The sequence below is a fragment of the Populus euphratica genome, unplaced genomic scaffold (genome assembly GCF_000495115.2).
Source record: "Populus euphratica unplaced genomic scaffold, PopEup_1.0 scaffold118.1, whole genome shotgun sequence".
NCBI classification, from domain to species: Eukaryota; Viridiplantae; Streptophyta; class Magnoliopsida; order Malpighiales; family Salicaceae; genus Populus; species Populus euphratica.
This window is the reverse complement of record NW_011500007.1, coordinates 425,211-445,941: the sequence shown is the minus strand read 5'-3', so window position 1 is coordinate 445,941 and position 20,731 is coordinate 425,211. Positions and strand designations below refer to the sequence as shown.

At 33.6% G+C, this 20,731-nt stretch overlaps 1 protein-coding gene across 1 annotated transcript; it reads right to left on the bottom strand.

Annotated features, from left to right (window-relative positions):
- Positions 1-3,458: 3,458 nt before the first annotated feature.
- On the bottom strand, positions 3,459-19,816 carry LOC105141257 (cation-chloride cotransporter 1-like). Its single transcript, XM_011048434.1, has 13 exons — positions 19,362-19,816; positions 19,129-19,275; positions 18,942-19,026; positions 18,729-18,820; positions 17,278-17,392; positions 12,902-13,002; positions 12,673-12,734; positions 12,303-12,530; positions 9,854-9,968; positions 8,817-9,011; positions 6,817-7,217; positions 5,073-5,234; positions 3,459-4,785 (listed from the first exon to the last, which is right to left on the bottom strand). Exons 1-13 carry the CDS (start codon positions 19,523-19,525, stop codon positions 3,695-3,697), a joined length of 2,958 nt encoding a protein of 985 aa, XP_011046736.1. The 5' UTR covers positions 19,526-19,816; the 3' UTR covers positions 3,459-3,694.
- Between the last annotated feature and the right edge of the window lie 915 nt (positions 19,817-20,731).

Here is a 20,731-nt window from a genome sequence, read left to right as displayed (position 1 = left end):
TGAAAAAATAAAAAAAAATCTCAATCTATAATTTGAAAAGATAAAATCATAGTTAAAAAAGTTTGAGAATTAAAATGATAAAAAAAGAAGAAAAAAAAAGCACCCCTATGTTTTTGTATCCATAGTAAAGTATAATCTTACTTGTAGTCTTTTTATTTAAATATAAATATACTTACATAAGTTATGATGAAGTTGTGGAAAAACTTAATTAAAGTAAATAGACTTTTTTTAATAGATGAATTCTAGACCTGAGTTGTACATGTAAGAAAAGTCTTAAATGTAACAAGGGATACTCTCATACTTAAGTTAATATTTGATTTAATAAAATGATTAGCATGTAGAAAATTAATAAAATAAAAAATATATTTTTTTATATGTAGAGAAAAGATTTGTGTAATCCTTGTCTCATTATAAGTTTTATGTGTAGTGTTATTGAGATGAATCATCTCCCTTCTACAATATATAGCCTTGGAAAATATTTGAAGTTGATCAAAACGATAATTTTATTTTGTGGTAATTTCCACTGGTAGCTTTAGCTACAAAGTTTAATGAATAATAAATTATTCTATAATTGTAACTCGGCTAAATCAAGTCCAACCGGAACTTGGTTGGGTTTAAAAAGTACTATTTATAAATAGTAATAAATAATCCTAACATTTTCTCTATCTCTTAATAAAAAGAAAAGGAGCTTGGTCGGGCCTCAACCCAACCAAGCTTAAACTTCTTCTTTTTTTTTTAATGAGAAAATACATTTAACTTTTTATGATTTTGTATGAATTACACCTTACTTCATGTAATTTGTAACCCAAACAATATGTTATATCATTCTAAATTTTTTTTAACAAAAGTTGTCTAAATATTTACAAAATTTCTATTAATTTTTGAAAAATAATTAAAGAGACTTTCAAGAAAAAAGAAAACAAAAATTCCACTCCAACTCCTCCACACTTTTACCATCAATAACAAACATCACATTTCCATAACCAAAAAACATTTTTTCAATTCTAGTCACTATCAGAAAAATATTATAATCGTTTCCCTTACTTTTTCAAACTTTTTTCCCAATAAATTTTATCCATTCCCAAACCTTTTCCGACCACTATCACAAACAATTTACATACATTTTCCTTGTTAAATTATAGCCATTTCCCTCAATATTTTCAACCACAATCTAACATTTTATTTTAGTCATTTCTCTCAACATTTCCAACCATAAGAATCAAACAACTCATCAACATCATTTAGAACCAAAAATTTTTTCAATCACTTCCCTTGATATTTTCAATGTATTCATCTAATATATCCCATGAAACACTATAAAAGCATTTAAAATTGAATAAAAGCATGTCTTCTTGACATGTTAAAGCATGCATAATCATTTATAATTAACATATAAATATCATAAGCATGCAAATGGTAAATATACATATAATAAACATCCACAATAAGAATTCATAATCATTTAATTCTTAATAGTATAAACTATCAACAAATTCTAAATTTTAAAATGCAGCAATGTTCATTTATATTTTTCATGGAATGCAACTGGATTGAGTTAATTGCTAAAAGGATACACCAATTTATAGTTTAAAAAAGAAATTACTAGGTCAATGTAAAATTTTGAATAATAAAGATAAACTTCTTTAAAAATTTATATGAATCACCTATGTTATGTTTGTGTTGTATGTTTAGAAGAGATGTGTCAACACCACTACTTTCACCCATGCTAGATTTTTCACGTCTTGAACCTCTTATCCATCTTCTAGAAATGTTTTTTTTTTCTTATAAAAGCTATTAATTCTCTTCTACCACTACTAGATAGTTACTCTAAAACCAACAATTTGTTCAGTAGCATCTTTCTAATATGTTCTTGAATTATGTTCACACTTCTTACAAATGCTGCACCAAAACATGACAACCCTTATCTTTTTTTTTTTGATTAACGTGGGGTGTCCGGGCCAGCTTGCGCGCACCACGACTAATCCCCACGGCCTACTGAACACCCTGCAAACCCAGCAGGCAGGTAAGGCAGCGCGGGGCTGACAGGCATGCAACTCCAAGGCTCGAACCATGGCAGCAGAAGACGCAATACGCCTACCACCGCTGGGCCAATGCCTTGGGTGCAACAACCCTTATCTTTACATTACCGAATGGATCTTCTTCTTTTTCTTCTTTTTTGTGTTTGTTTTTGGTTGTTCTACCTATACTCCTTTTAAGGTCTAGTGGTATGATATCTTTCTTTACAGGATCTAGGTTTGGCAAAGAGTGAACAATCTCAAAACATGTCTTCTTATAGTACAAATGACATAAATCTTCTATGTCAACTCTTTTATGTTGTGCACAAGGCACTATTAAGTTGACAAGGTATATCATTTATTTGTCATTCATCGCAAGAGCAATTTTGTTTATTAAATTCAACACAAACTCTAGTTTAAAGGAATAAAATCATTATCAATATCATCTATAACATCCATATCATCATCATCAATCACATTATCTCTTATATCACTTCCCATATTATAACTCATAACATGAACTATACTAGAAGCACTAATATTATCACCCACACTTGACATTTTGCAACTTGCAAGATAAAATATAAAGGTTTATGAAAAAAATTAAATTTCAAATAAAATATGAGTAAATCTAGCTTTAACGATCTTCCTTGGCCATGAGGATGCATGGAAGATTAGACAAAAAAAGAAGAAGAAGAAGAACACGCATCAATCCTATAAAGCATGTTAATAAACAGCGAGTCACAATGCAGATTTAAGGATTTTCTAAATAAAACAAGCATTTTTCTAATACCCAGGTTGCATTAATGCATAAAGTCATCCATTTACTTTAAGCAAAGTTAACATATTTTTCCACTACGAGAAAAAAAAAAAGAATAAAATTGTAAAGTTATACAATACCATATATATTATCTAAAGTATCATAATTGATGAATCTTTTCACTCTTTTCTTCCTTATCAACAGGTGGAATTAATGATTAAAGTTTCAATAGCTATCAAGCTGATTTTTTAGAGATGACTTATTTTTGGTCTCTCCGATGAAAGCAACGACATATTTCCACTACCAAAGTTTTATTAGCCACGCTACACCTGTGAGATTTTCAAGAGTTTCCCACCCCATGAAATAAAAATCTAGCTTGATATTTGATGAAGTAGGCGAAATAATGTTTTCGATACGAGAAACAAAGAGAGTGGCAGATCTAGTTCATGAGACTTGAGAGAGAGATGATCATGTTGTTTGCTCTGTTGTTCGTGGGTTTCAAGCTATAATTTATAAGGGTAAGATTGTTTGCTCTGTCTGGCATCATCACTCCTATAATACAATCATATCTTTTAGCCAAGGAATGGATTTAAGCGTGTGTGAAAAAGTCCAGAAATGAAAAGGGCAAATTGAGATTACTCCCTTTTCTTCCTTTTTTTTTCCTGTTCACAAAATAAAAAAAATTGATCTTTCAACCCCACAATTTAACCTTGTATATTTAAAATGCACGTCCCCAAGGGTTGAAAAAACTACCAAGTTTCTACCGCGACTATTACACAGGCAGTAAAATTGCCACTTCTGCAAGAATGGCCGTAAAAAGAATGAATGTGACATTTAAACTACAAAAATTGGAAAGATATAAAGATATGAACAAGCAGCGAGGCTGCAGATTACCATCCAGAACGCAAACCACTGGCAACTATGTGAATAGAGTTACAACATCTCTACGGTATCCTCTGACAATCAAAAGCCTTGGCACATTCTCTACTAATAGATCCATGTACTCCATGTAAAAGTAAGCAGGTTGGTTTACTGGAGGCGGGGGTAGACTCACCAGCACAACAGCAGCCATTCTTGAGTATCTCAGTATCGTAGAATTTAGCTTCAGGGTTGTGTAAAGAAACTTCTCTACCTGTTGCTCATTCACGACTACAGGTTTCCCGTCAGCCATCAGCTCATCCCCATCCCCCTGAACTGACCTCTTCTTCTCAGCTAAATAACCAGCAATGCGCTGCTGAGCAGCTGTAAGTGATTCCAACCATTCATCTTGTTGAGATCCACCTTCTATTTGTGCATCCCAGGATTTCATAGATATTACAATCACTTCAGCCTGCATCCGGAGATCATATAGAAACTTCTTCACATCAGCTTTGAGTTCTTCTGCATCTGAATCCTCCTCTGCAATGCAGAAGACCTGAATCTTGCAATTCTCAAAACTCTTCTTTGTACGAAGGAGCTGGGAAAGAAGCAGCATTAGACCACCATCTCTTACAATCCAATACAAGTCAATGGTTCCATACTGCATTTGATACTCGTTGGGCCACTCATCAAGACCCTTGACAATAACAACTGCTTTGTTTGCAACAATGCAGTCATTGATTATTCCAACAAAGGTGGCTGGTATTTCTTTTAGATTTTCACGACGCCAGATTTCAGGATACCGCATCACCACAATGTTGGGCTTCAGGTTGCCAAGGCCCATAGTCTGGACAATTCCACGAAAACCTTCAGACATATTGGGGGCTACAACTATCTCTGCGACACCTTCACAACGCTTGTAATCAATGTAGGTACTTAGTTGCTTACAAGCTGCCTTAGCATCTTCAGCATGCTCATGGTAGTCTCCATCTAATATAGAGACAAATATGGACATCCCACGGCCTTTCTTCTTCATGCAGTTTGCAAAGTCAGCAAGTTTGGGATGGCAAGGAACATTTTCTGGCAGCTTTCCCCATGGTCGGCAGAATACAAGGGGGATTGGATACCAATTCTTTGGGTGCACTTGGTTAGCTGTTGATAATGGTGATATATGTCACTCACAATGACAAGGCATGCATGCACACAAATAGGAAGACAGGTAATGAGAAGAAATGCAAGAGAAGTGGAGCCAGCTAAAAACATATTAAATGAACTCCTTGGATGCAAGATGTTTCCTAGAAGCAGTACCACTGTTCATTGCAAATTGCCATAAGAGGCCACCAACCACGCAGCACACAATGCTTTCAATATTCACCAGTAAGGTGCAACAACTCAAAAACTAAAAGTTGTTGTATAGTGAATTTAGTACAGAAATATACCTCCCAGTGATCGAAGACTGCGGAGAGCTAGTTGAAAATATGCACTCTTGAAGCCATCACCCCAGTCCCCAGCCTTTCCTTTAATGCTGACATAATAATAAATGAGGCTTGCTAGTGCCAGAGACACAACAGTGAATGACCAAGAAATCAAGAACATGATGACTGCAGCAAATCAAAGACAGAAGGTGAGATCCCGAAACAAACACAAACAACTTGCAAGCATGCATGCATACATATACTAATGATATTGAATGTATAAAACCACGCGCCTGAGCAGAAATTAGGCGTGCAAAATTAGTTTATGGACACCAAACTAGTCTGAACCACAGTTATATAGTACATCATGATGATCTTTCCCCTAGGGGTGTTTGCTTAGAATTCCTAGCTAAACTAAGGCTAGAAAATAGGAATATGAAAATAAACTTGGCATAACTAATCCCAACTTGACGAGGAAAGCAACTAAATAGGAATAAACAATTACAGACTAACACACTAATTCCTAGACCTTTTACCAAATATCAAAATAACCAAAATACTCATGTTTTACATGAATGTGCAAAATACAATTTTGCCCCTACTTATAGAATAATCCATGATTCAAAAAACTGAAGTCCAAATGAAGAAATCCACCACAGACATTTATGCGTGTTTGATATCGTGGTGGAGGGTGCTTTTCAAAAGTGTTTTTCATTTGAAAAGGTATTAAAATGGTTTTTCTCATTTTTATTTTTAATTTTGAAATCAACAAATCAAAATTATCGAAAAACACTATAGCATAGCATCAATTTGATGTTTTTTCAAGATAAACATACTTTTGAAAAGCATCTAAAAAAGAAAGTTACCACACTCCCAAACAGGGTACTTAGACCAAAATGATTGTTGCTTGATGAAGGACCACTTAGTTTCCAAAGAGGAGAGTTCTTTAAGAATAACATAGCACCTCCATCAATTTTCAGGTTGAGGTTCAAGTGTTCATTCATATATGTGTATCAAAATAATCAACTATTTATAGGCATGGGCATGACAACCGCACACTATAATGAGTCGCAAAATATTCCAGCATATCTCTCACTTAGTTCAGCGCCCCCAAAGCTAGGGGCAGAGCTAGAAATTTAGTATTGGGGGGTAAGAAAATAATTGATTTTTGGGGGTGCAAAAAATGTAAAATTGAAGGGTATAATTAAACATTTTCAAAATTTTAGGACTAAAATGTAAATCTTTTCAAAGATTGGGGGTGCCATGGCCTCCCCATCAATCAACTTAGTTTAGTCCCTGCCCAAAGCATTCACGATTTTGACAAAGCCAGCCAAAAACATGGATCAAGGTTGAGGTTCATTTATATGCGCATACGCCTAAAGCAATCCATTTTTAATACACATGGGCAGTAACCTCACACACTACACTGATTAGCATGACGTTCCAGAAAATTAACTGAATTTAATTCTGACAGCATTTCAGCTTTTTAACAAACAAAGCCAAAAGATTGTAAAAGAACTCTTTCTGCATTTTCCACCTATTGGAAAGGATATCACATTTCCACAAGCATCCAATAAGCGGGTTAATGTTAGGCTTATTACTGTATATTTGTTCTTTCGGGACTCTACTAAAAACTCATAAAAGAGAAGCTATAAGGTGTAGCAACACCAAAGTCCTACATTGCTAAGGCCAGTATTGACCTATATATATATATATATATATATATATATATGATTATTTTCTTGAAAGGGAAAAGTAAGAGGCATACCTATGCAAAGTGATGCTCCAAGAAGAGAAAGGCTCCAATGGTGAAAGTTCCACCGTGGTCGCCAGCTGGGAGCATCTAGAAGATCCAGGAGGAAGCAAGACAAGTTCACGCCCATATAACACAAAAGCAAAAACATAGTTACAGTTGGTGTGACAAGATCTAAATTCCCAATAATGACACACCCAACACAGAGAAATGCAGTAAAGAGAGTAGCAATGTAAGGCTCCTGTCCATCTGCAACTTTGAAATAGTTAAGAATAGGCAGAATGTCATCATTGGCTATGGCTGCAAGCAAGCGCGGGGCTCCTGTCATGCTTTGAAGAGCAGCACCCAAGGTTGAAAGAATGATACCAATGTAGATGATGGCAGGGAAAGGCCAGGCAATTGTAGCTGTTAGTAGCCTGCATAAAAAGTACAGTTCAGAAGTATAGTAGAGGGTTTTGATGTAGTCCTCCAAATTCCACAACTTGAACCGGTATATTAGCTACAAATATTCATCAGCGAGAAGGGCAAATGGAGCATGTCCAAACCAACTCCTTGGACTGCTATGAAAAACACCACCGTATTTCGAATCAGCACAATCTAATTCCAGATTTTCACCCAATTGTGTGCTTAGACCATGATGCATAATCTTTATTCAAAGCAAAAAGGAGGCAGTAAAGAACTGGGATGAAAGCATCACTGAATGAATGTAAAGGTATTACAAGTTCTACATGCATGGATATATATTGATGCTATGAAAGTGTAAAAGAAGAACCAACAGTGACTTGCTAATAGTGCAATTGAAGACAAAGGCTACTTAGCCATTTTGAAGGCATTGAGGAATTTCCAAACCATAAGAATGCATTCTCACATCATATCTTTCTTTTTTTTATAGCATGAAAAAACATAATCCATGAATCAGTATGATTCAAAATTCGTAAAATCTTTAATTATAGAAATGAACTCTTTTTTTTTTCATAAAATCATTAATTTAATTTCGAAAAATATTTACAATTTTTATTAATCATACAAGTATGGGAAAAAAATGGATTATAATGAAAGATCCAAACCATAACAATGCATTCTCACATCATATCTTTCTCTTTTTTATAGCATGACAAAACATAATCCATGAATCAGTATGATTCAAAATTCGTAAAATCTTTAATTATAAAAAATGAACTCTTTTTTTTCATAAAATCATTAATTTCAAGCAATTTTTACAATTTTTATTAATCATACAAGTACGGGAAAAAAATGGATTATAATGAAAGATAATCTGCATTAAGACATTGGTAACAACATCTTTCTCTAAATTTTCACAACAGCCCCAACTCTATAAATGAGTAAAGTTTTTTAAGCATAGATTAATGCTACAGTAATAATATTTGAACAATCCAATAATCAGTATGTACTAGTGATAAAAGGCTTAGAACTAAAATAGGACTAGAAACACTTTCTATATTTAATGCATCAAACCTAAACAGTTAAAACTAAAATACGATTAGCAACACTTTAGAAATCAAACAAATCATTAAGAGCATTTAGTAGAAGCATTTATTGCATGTAACACATAAAAAATATAAATCCTGAGTCAAAGCATAAAGATGCAATCCAAGCTGGCTAAAGGTGGAAGCCTCTAAAGAAAATACAAATAGAGAACACAGCCTACAATCCTGTCAGAAAACCCATCATATGAATGAAGAACACTCTGCAAGTCAATGATATAATAAACAGAAACTACAAGGTTACTCCAGTAGACAGTTAAGTGATGATATATTTCTGCAGATATGCTTTGCCAGCTATTAGTACTAGTATATACCATATAGGTGGCCTTGTATATGTCCTATCACTTGTCTAAAGGATGAATATGGTTAGGTGCTAGAGAAAAAGGAAGTTTGTGATACACAGTTTCCAGCAAATATTGAGAGATTTCATTCCATAGTTGAAGAAAAAAAATGTAACATGTTGCAACAAGTATGAAGGCAACTTTTTTAGAAGGCCATGCAGATAGATACCTGTCTGTCAAGAGCTTCTCTCTAGTTGCAAGTGCTCCAAAGAATAACACAGAAACTAAATATAGAACGGTAGTTGTAAGAGTTGCAGCCAGTGTACCAATGGGAATTGAACGCTGCGTGTCTTTAAGTGATGCTGATCTATTAGAGCCTGCCATAATTCCCGTTACAGCAGGGAAAAATAGGCCAACCAATGCACTGAAAGAAGGAAAAAAAAAATAGAAAAAGCATAAAAAAGATTTCATCTCACCCCTTATTCCAAGAAAATGCAATTACATGCTTTAAAGGGACACTTTGTAGGAAATAGAAGTGTTCTCAGCAAGGAACTGAGATCTAGATAAAGTATTATCTAACAGAAACATGAAAACTATGAAAAATCCAATTTCAGTCAACACCAATTAGGAAGAAAATTAATCAAAATGCTTCAAAGCTATACATGATTGTATAATGTCCAGTGGTTCCAATGATGATAATTAAAAAGAGAATGGTGGGTTTAACTTGGAGGGTGTGGCAAAAAAGCGAAGTGTATCAAGCTCGAAGTTAATTCCAGGACCTTTCAAATCCATTATCTACAGCAACTAAGATGATACAGACTAGACAAAATATGATCTGTTAATTGGCAACTTCTGGACTAGACAAAATATGATCTGTTAATTGGCAACTTCTGGACCATTAGATGTTGTTTGTTACTCTTTTTCTAGTGATGGCATACTCTTTGTGTTTGGTTACTTGAACATGGGAAAAAAACCAAGTGTAAAGTAGAAGAATTGATTATACCAGCTTCTTCTACATGGTTATAGAGCTCCAAATTTGGTTTTCTATCTATATTCCTTGAACTGTACAAGGAACATGCATATCTCTATCAAACAAAGTACAAGAAAAAATCATCCGTTCAAATTCAGTTGCAAGTGCCCAGAGATATGCATGACAATAAAAAGGGAAATATATCACTTAATAATATTGCAATCAGATCCATTTACGTTTTTAACTTCGACAAGAAACAAATATTAATGAGATTGAAAATTCTTGTCCTGGCTTACTTGAAATTCCAGTAGACCTTTCCCTCAGGATCAGGTATTCCAGCATTGTTAGTAAATTGATAATCAGAACTCCAGTTTTCTTTAAAACTTTCCAAACTCAAGCCCGTGATTCCATCTGTTATAATCATGGAAAGTGAAGCAATTGGTTTTATTCCTCCACCAAACAATAAGAAAGAACAAGGAACAAGAATGAAAGCAAGACCATAAAAACATCATGCACACATGTACAACTAAAATTTCCCATGATTAGCATATAGGTTAAGATTAAAAGTGAATCCTGAGTTGCCAATCAAAGAAACTGCATGCCTTGATAGCTTTAATCTGCAACATAACTTGGCTACACCATGTTTTATGCAGAGACGCAAGTGGATAATCAAGTTCCAAAGAGATCTAATGCCACCAACCTATAAAACTAAACCACTACTAACATTCATCATGCAAGTTCAAACAATTTTGTTAGTCAGTATGAAAATTTATTCATTGACTAAATGTATCTAAGCAGTACGTACGTACGTACGTATGTATGTATGTATATGAAGAAGGCTGAATAAACACTATAGAAATCTCCAACTCTTTGACAATGCAGCACCATCCATTATATACAGATTCGTTGCAAAACACCCTATACGAGAAACAAAGATATGAAAATGGCCGCCTCCTCATGTTCGCGGACATAGGTAAACCCCAAGGTAGGAGTCATCTTAAGAAAGATACAATAGGATGGTTAATGGAAACATTCTAAGTGTTAATCAATACCATACAAAGCCCTCTAGATTGATAATTAAGATGCACAACTGAACAAATAAGAAATGCTTTCCACTTCACAGACACAGTAAATCCCCTTTGGGCAAGACAAAATTCATTCCTCCCATGAAAACACAAAAAATACATCCACAAGATAGACGGACAACTAAACGTTGTGGAACGTCCCAACAAAACATTATGAAAAATACATTATGGTAGTCACAGAGCTGATAACCGAAGCATTCAATTTCCTCCTTATGAAAGATGCATTTAAGATCTATAACCCAATCTCATGCCGTCACTTTCAATAATCATCAAGTGTTTTCCCTTATTTGTAGATAATTCCAAGTACAGTTTTAATGTCAAAACACAATTTTGAGGACCACGATTCATTGTTATCAAAACTGGGTTAGATAGTGAAGCTGTCAAGATAACAAGTCACTATAACAAGTCACTATTTGAACTGGTGAATCAGATAAAACACATAAGTACTGGTAGAACTATTAATATGTTTTCCATAATTACTAACCAGGGTGGAAAAAGCCAACTATACCCATTAACCAACCTGCATCTATATATTTTAAAGGGGTATGGGTCATAAAAGGGTCAGTAAATAATTTAAATGGGTCACTAATGGACTGACCCATAAAAACCCTAAGCTAAATGGGTTGGGCAGGGTTGGGTGAGGGTTAACCATGCGACCCATTCAAAAACATAGCTCAAAGCAATGTGAGAGAATGAAATTTTCGTTAATGTTCATTTATTCAATGATTTTTTTATATATTCTTATGTATTTCATTTTTTTAACAAGACCTTATTTGGAAGTTTTTATGTCCTCATAATCTATACTAAATACAATTTAGTCCTATATTTTTTATTATAATTAAGTCCTTGCATATCAGACAGTAAACTTGATTAAACAATTTAAAAGGGTTGACAGGTAAGGTAAGGTAAGGTAAGCTCAGGTGAGTTTAAGTGTGTGTGGGTACCCATCTTAAGAATAGATGGGTCATTAAATGGCAATGGGTAAAACATTACCCATACCCATTTTGATCTAACTCATACCCGCTTATTTGTCACCTCTATTACTAACTGAGGTCATATGCACATTTAAACATCACATATTATATTGTCAAATTCACTTTCACAAATTATTAAGAACATAAACACAGAATTATTGCTAAGTTGAAAATGCTTGGAAAACAATAGTTCACTAGTTTGACTGGTTCATTGGCCTGTCTGCCCGGGCCAATTTAGTTTCTTGTTAGGTTTGTCGTTGACAGTTCAATTCAAAACTCAAACCAATTTTGGTCTTTTTTCTGATTCTAATAATACCAAGGTTTGATTTTGGGTTTGAATGGGCCAAATATATATCAAAATTAGAATTGAAAAGACAGCCGTGAATTGGAAAAAAAAACTACCATATGTAGTTATTTTATTCCAAAGTTATAACAGATAAATGTGTCATCTAAAAAAACACCAAGTATGTAATCATCAACATTAAATTCAGTCCAAAGGGCAGTGTCAAGGATTTTGGAACGTCTACTAAAATACACCATTCCAGTGCCAGACTTCTATCAGGTTTAAGTGCTCATAACATCACCCCAAGTGGCGATAACAAGTGATAGGACAACATTGCAGAGAGAGAGAGACCATGTTCTGAAAAAGAAGGAGGAGGAGGATCTATATAAAACTAAACACTCACCAGCAGGGTAATCCTTCTTCGTCAAAAATATCCCAATAAATATGCAGAACAGTGAGAATAGAACAGGAATGAGGAAAGCAGGTGCAACTCGATTGATCATCTTCACTCCACCAAACACAATAAAGCATAGGATGATTGTCACAACAATTCCATAAATTTGGAGGTCGTGTGAACTTGGACTTTGTATGGGATGCGGAATGTCTGTGCCATTAACTTTTGTTATAGTCTCTACAGGGAAAACATGAACAGCCAACGATATACATTAGCAGTGTTCAATTAATCATTTTGACATCTTGTGATGATTATGGTTAGACTATTGCTACCAACCACCAATTATATATAATACCAGCAGAAAATTCTGAATCTTTACCTTTGAATATCCCAGCAGCAGGCACGGCTTTTAAAAAGGTTTCAACAGCTCCTAGTACATAACTAAAACAAATGACAAAGGGCAAATGAAAAGTTACACAAATACTAGCATACATCAATAAGGCTATAAAGCTAAAAACTAATAGGAGCCTCAACTCCTAAGACCTGAGGTCAAGGGAATGAACCATATATATCATGGTGGCATCAGAAAAAAGACAAGATTTACTCACAGAGCTCCAGCAACCGCATTCCCAAGGAAAAAACATAATCCAATACTCACTCCGATCTCTGGACCAAGGGCACGACCAATGAGGTAATATGGCCCCCCACCCTATATGTTACATTCAGACAACAAGTGAATTGCAAAATTGAACTTCTCATCAAAAGATAACTACAAGACACTGAATATGAGAAAAAATCAATTGCAGTCATCAATCTTAGTGAATATAGGTGAGCAATTAAAGAAAAAGACACACAACACACCACTTCAAGCATCAAAGACTCCTTCACAAGTGCAAACACGGCATTACACAATACAAGGGCAGATCACCATACACAAAAAAAAAAATCAGAATCAAGAATTGCTATTCCATGGAAGATAGCTTAATTTCTTACTCCAGCATCAGGATGGCAATAACACAAATAATCATAAAATAATTTAAACGATTAATTAGGTTACAGGTTAAAATGGTTATTAGTTATTGCTTTTCCCAATCATAAAAACACCTATCATAGACTTCTGAAAGAATTAAGAATTAGAGAAACAAACAAATGTCCGCCTGTGATAAGAAACAAGCATGTAATTTAAGCACGCTCAAATTAAATGCAAACAACAAGCTTAATAAACTGTACCTCAAGAAGTTTTGTTCATGCAATCAACAAGAGAAAAGCTTAGAATTTGTTTTCATTCAACTTCAAAACCCAAATATTTTAGATTTTCTTGTAACACTAGTCCATTGAAGAGTTCTATTTTAAAAATGTATTAGTAATATTTAGGAATATTGTTCTCTTAGGATATTAGAATAATAATTAGTTCTTTATTAAGTGTGATTTCCTTTTCTTTTTTGGTTTTCTATTTACTATTTAACTTAGAACTATTAGCGCTTTGGTGCATATAAAAGTAGCATATATTCAGTGTAATGGGAAGAATGTTGATAACACGATTGTGAGTATTTTGGTTTTGCTTGAGGGCTGCAGCCTTGAGTGTTCTTCTCTTTTTTCTTATGCTATTTTCTTCTTCTCTTTCTTATAGCTATAGTGCCTCAGGTAATATTTACAGCCTCAATTCAAATCCTAATGCTTGTAAAACAATCCCTAATCAACCCCAAATCCACATTTATCAAACCCTAATTCACCAACCCTTTGCAGGACATAATGCCAAAGTTGTCCTGCATCAGTTGTTAAGAGTGCTAAGTGCACCAATGCATCAAGAGCTCTTGGAGCCTGCATGAAGGTGCAGGTGTGAGATTGGGAGAAAGGCATGTATTTTTTTGAACAGAATGCATGATAAGTAGCTTGGAAAGATATCTAAGAAATAAAGAGGGTATAAAAGTACAGCAATATTTCATTTAGTGTATTAGCTCAAATGGTATAGCAAAGGGAAAAAAATGGCCATAGACCTCACCCGAGGAAAAAATATGGTAGATAGAGAGGGGAGAGAGAGAGTGGATAAATAGTTTAAGATATATTTTGAAAGGAAACCTTTTCCCGGAAAAGAAAAAAAGAAGATTTTTTTCTTTTTAAGGCATGGCTTTAAGCCTTTGGATCTTCACCAAGTTGAATAAAAGCATTGGCTTTAGCGTTCCTGCCATAAGCCTCAAATATGCCTAAGTAATGCTTTTAAAATGTGCCTATGCCACGGTTTTAACAACAGTGATCCAACATAGTAGCATAATTCTTGAACTTTTTGCATAATTCTTAATCTACGTAAATGCAAAAATGTACCCTTTTGTTAGGCCCATTAGCACTTAGTGACTGATTTTCAATTTTAAATTTGGCCACTAAGCTCGTGCTTTTCTTCACTAACACTTGCCTTTGAATCATTATTTAAATCGAAGAGATAATTGTATTATTAGCCCTGCAACTTTTGTAGTTGTACTTTTTCTAATTAATCCTAAACCTCTAATTTCTAACAATTGTCTATGATGTTTTCAAATGCTCTACCAAACAACTCTTACACATGAAAATGTCCCCGGTATTTTATGTACATATCATGATCATCTAATGAAACATTAAAATAAAAAAAAAAAAAAAACAGAGTATACATAAATAAAACAAGAAATAGACTACTTTTTATCATTACAAAAAACAAAACCATACAAGACCAATGGAAACTATAGTTATTAAACTCAGTTCAACCACACAGTTTGACTCGTGACCTAGTTGACCTGGCAAAACCGAGCCAAATAATACCAATGATTTTTTTTCAAGAAAAAACATTATTTTGATTAAAAAAAAGCTAACCTAGGTTGGCCTAATGACTTTAGGTTTGACCAGATGACCTAAGCCTTTTTCCATGTCAATCCCCGGGTCAAATATGACAACTATGATAAAAACACAACACATATAGATTAAAAACCACTACATTTTTAAGTTCAGTGTTTTCATTCAATGACACCACATTGAATAAGATTATTAGATCGAATCCATTTTCCACACCTTAAAGACACAAGAGTCAAGGATTACGTCAGTTGAACAAAGATATATCATAACATAAATTTGGTCCGTCCTAAAAATCAAAGGCTTACAACTCAATGACATAAAAATAAAAAATAAAAAGTTGGAGGAATTATAATGCAATTGGATCAAGCAGATGCTAAGGAAGGGAAACCACATGCCTTTGAAGTATCAAAATTTGAAGCTTAGTCATTGAAGCACAAATTGACAAAGTCACAAGATAGTTCTTTGTATTCTTCCCCTTCTTAGTTATACCTATCTCTTGAACAAACCAGCTAAGTTATGAATGTATCATTTAACTTAAAACTACATGTTATTTATATCTCGAATGTTATTCTAACAACTTTGATCAGCATAAAGTGTTCCACACAAGTGTTGTTCATTGTTTGATTACTTGAACTAGGACCTCATATCATGCACCAAACTGAATTTTCAATTCAAAACGAAACTTTGATTCAATACTTTCACAAATCTATTGAACCAAATAAAATAGCATTGGTGGTTTTATTGTTACTTACCAATTAATCTATCCATGTCCTCCCTCCACTACAAAGTGTTTGTTCAACTTCCATTTTGGGATGGCTAAAATTGTTGTCCATTGTGAAAAAGTCAAGGTATTAACTATTTGATTGTCCTATTATACCCCTAATTGAAACCCGTTTTAATTCTTTTAATCTAACTATTTTCTTCCTTATTAACCTATATTTAAATAAGAGTTTCGTATATAATCCATAAGAATTTAGGGAGTAAATGCCTCACGAATTTTAATGAAAATTTTAAGAGTTATTGTACTCTTTATCTCAGCAATAATATTGTGAGATCCGAAAAATTTGGTTCTTAGGAAATTATGGTTTACCTGTGTGTGTGTGTGTGTGTGTGTGTGTTTGTTTGTTAAAAAACAAAAAAACTTTTATTCTATTTTTCAAAATACTTGAACCTTGTTTAACTAGTTTGTATATCAAACCTATCACTATTAGCCCAATCCCATTAAGTTTATGAGTATTTGATTCTAAAATATAATAAAAGGGTAAAAGAAATGATGTGAGAATACATGACATGGCATCTAATGAATTGCTCATTCTTAATCTAGATGAAAGTCAAAAACAACTGAAACTTTGGGATGGAAAGAATACATGATATATAATATTAATTTTTGTGTTTTTTACATAATTCTATATGAGAATGTCTAACAAAAAAGAATACTGGAGAATAACAAGAAATTATGGGAAATAACCAAGGGGTCGATTACCTACCATTTATATCAATTTGATTCAAATACCCACTAATCACAGAGTATAAACAGCACACTAAATAATACATGGTTTGTTGACTCATCAATTCTTCTTAACACCCGTAGTTCCGCACATTAAATATCCTTGCATGTGTATCTAAGAGCAAACTTATATTTAGTTTTCACTAAATCATAACTAAATTATCCAGAAATAATCCTCAAATGAACCAAATAAATTAAAAATCACAATAATACCATGCTTCTCGGGACCAAACAAGTATTAGACAACTTATATCAACTTTTGAGGAGGAAGCACATTTAGGATAGTCATACCAATATCTAGTGGATACAATAGTACTGCCAAAAAGGTAAAACAAAATGGTGAAAGCACGGCAGGACCAAAAATATCAATTGAAACAAGTTCCCTCTTTTAGTAAGAACCAAATTTATTCAAAAATAATAACTGACAAGAACTAATTTATTAATCATCTTTCACCAATGTCCATCAAACGCTCAAAGTCAGAGCTAAAGAATAATCATAGTAAACATATCCCATATTCTCATTCAAAAAAAGATTGTGTAACATTTTGCAAGCAATTAAGCTGGTGTTAGAAAAGGCTGTAAAAATAGTCTTGTAAGACTCCATCAATACTTTGTTCAAAACATAAGTGAGAAGAGATTTAATACTGTTGTATGTACCTTCATAGCACCATTAGTTGCAATAGCGCTCAGTGAAATTCCTGTTAGGAAAGTACACAATCCACAAAAAGCTACCAGCACTAGAGATTCACCTATGCCAGCCATGCCTACAATCCTGCCATTTTTGCAATAACAGAGAGAATCAAACACTACTGTATGGTTAAGAACACCAAGGCATGAAACTAAAAGTGCATCATCAACATCCAGTCAGTACTAGATAGATCAAGTTAAATCATTTCATGGAAGCACTACCAGCAATTTCTTCCATATATTACAGGTGTTCCTAAGAAAAGAGAAACAGAAAAGGAAGAAAGAACAAAAATTCTTCTCATTTGGCTAAATAACCCCATTCAAATACCAGCTAATTGTGGTCTCTTATCAAGCCTTTCCCAATCTTATGGCCAAACCTTTACAAGCATCAAGCCAATTTCAATACTGAACATTCTGGATCTTTAAATTTTATACAAAGTTGTGAGCTTAGGTCTCTTAACACAGACACCCCCCCCCCAAGTCACAGTTTATATATTTAGAAATAATTAACAGATTTAAAAAGAAGAAGAAGAAGAAGCTTTGAGGCTTTAAAAACCACTGATAATATTAATGACCAGCCCTTAATAAACCAAACCTGAATGCCAATTTATTTTCCTTGATCTCAATGTTAAACTCAAGCTTGATTACAAACCATTGCCATGTCCACAAAAAATAAAAACCTTTCAAAATCTAAATACAACACACAACTTATAAATGTCCATGACGTGGGTACATTGAACCTTACAAATCCACATTCATGAGCAGACATCATAGGCCTTTATTCAATTGACAGTTAGACCACAGCTTACAAAGAAGAAGGAAAAAGGGGGGTATATCATAAAATGAGAGCATTTCAGAGCTCTTAATTTGTTACTAGTACTTTGTAATAGCATTATGAATGTCCATGTCGTGGGTACATTGAACCTTACAATCAGCACCACATTCGTAAGCGGACGTAATGGGCCTTTATTCAATTGACAGTTAGGCCACAGCTTATAAAGAAGAAGGAAAAAGAGGGGGGTATATCATAAAATGAGAGCATTTCAGAGCTCTTAATTTGTTACCACTACTTTATAATAGCATTATTAGCATGTTTAATAAATGGACAAACTTTAAAAAAAACGTGACATTAGTTAAATGATGAATTGCATATATTAAAAGGAAATTCCAAGCATATTTCTAAAGGAAACTTGAATGATGCACCTAATATATGAAAGAGAGAGCAGATAATTACAGAACTTTGTGAAATTCAGAAATATTCAGCAGGGATTTCAGCTAGATTTCTCCTTGAAATTTCAAAACTTCATTGCTAACAATTAAAATCAAGACACAAGGTGATGTTCATCTGCACAGGCCCTATAATAAGTCACACTAAAACAAGATAAAGAAAGCTAAAAGACAGCATCGAGCAAGAGAGTTACCAAGAAAATCGAATGTAGTAGATAATTCCAAGTATGTTTTGCAAGCATGGGATGAAAACACCCATCATTGTTCCCAGTTTAAGGTCATTGGGCTGCATGATACATGAGCAGAAAATGAAGCAGTTAAGGAGAAACACATAACTTAATAGTTGTTGTCCACCTGCAAGGCAATGCAATTCAAGAAATTGGTAATAAAAAGCAGGTAGCATGTACCCTTGGGCGATCTCGATCAAAAGAGGTAGAACCATCTTCACCATCCCTGGGACTAGACGGTGCGGCAACTTGCTCCCCTGTCATACTGGGAAAAAAAAAAGTAGCAGCAGCAAGTAAACAATAAAAAAACAAGATGACTACGCAATAGATCCTAAAAAGAATGAAGTAGTTAGATATGGTATGGCACCTCTTAAGACCAAGAATATTGACAAGGGAATCAAAACCAAACAATTCCAACTTGTGCTCCCTCTCTGACCCATTTTTACTATTATCATTCACACCATCAGTATTCGTGCTTGTTTTTGCTTGGGTGGAACCTCCTGCTATTATTTTCCTGCCAGTGAACAACAAAGGGATTTCGACAATGATTTGTTGAAAGTAATTAATAATAAACAAGAGATTTCATTTTATTTTTTTTACTTGAGGTTAGATTGGTGATTGGAGGAGGAGGATCCGGGAGAAATGGAAGACATCTCAAGGACGGCGGGATCGTGAGCCACCACAGGCCTGTATTTGCGACCACTCGGGTTGATGTGGAATTCGTCTTCTAAACCACCACCACCTTCAATATCTCCGTTGTCCATTTTCACTTTCGCTGTCCAAGATCGATCTAATATTCGTCAGCGAGTTTGGTAGTTAATGGAGATCCAATTCCAAACTGAAATGAGACAGATCTCTCTCCAGAATGCATGCGATACAACTAAAGAGAAGCAAAGAAACGTAAATATTACTCAGATTTCATGGAAAAGTCAAGAGGATAAAAAAAATCAAGAGTAGAAATCCGGGCTTTATCTGAACTGGAGTACAAATCAAATTATGAGACAGATTCAAAAGGATTTTGAGAATGAAGAGCCAGTCTTGGGATACAAAAAATTGATGTATTTTTATTGTCGTGTGAAGTAGGAGTTACAATGTGTTTTGTAAAGCGGTATTGGTTTAAAAAAATGGAAAAACAAAAAACATTTCTAATTTTAAGAAAAATAGATTTAAAAATATATGATAAGATAAAATTGATGTGTAAGATAAATTTTTATATATTAAATAAATAAAAAGTACATGTATATGAATAAAAAAAAATGTTATTTTAATTTTTATAAAATTAATATTTAAAATGTAATTATACGTGGAGCCTAGTGCAAGAAGCAATAAGTTATTTTTTAACCAAATTATTTTTTCTCCTTTGTTGGGCAAAAGGTCAAAGCTACATTAATATTAAATATTCTTTTAGTGTGTATTTAGTAATTTTTATTTTTAAAAATATTTTTTTAATTTAAAATATATTAAAATAATAATTTTATTTTTATAATTTATTTTTTATATAAACACATCAAAACTGTAAAAAAAAAAACTTAAAAAGCATTTGGATTTTTTACACTAAAAATAAAATATTCTGACTTGATCTCTTGTTGCTGTAAAGGCTATCTTCATTTGGTTTTTAGTATTGGCTATGATTTTTAACATTTCTCTTCTACCTCATCATCTTTTTATTAACCACACCTTGGTTCGTGATCTTTTCAACCATGTTCGTAGCAGCACACAATAAACAATAAATTTGCATAGAATTACAATATACAACAAGCAAATAACTTAGGATTGTTAGGTTTTGATGTCATTTGATACTAATACAAGCTAACAGGATAGCAATAATATAGAAAACATTAAAAAAAATTAATGAGTAGATAGGATTGTAGTTATGAACTTTAAATTAACAATTTTACTCTTTACAAAATAAGTGTATGGTGCTTGCATTCTTAGAAGGTTTACAAATACATTTAAATTGGCAAAAAAAT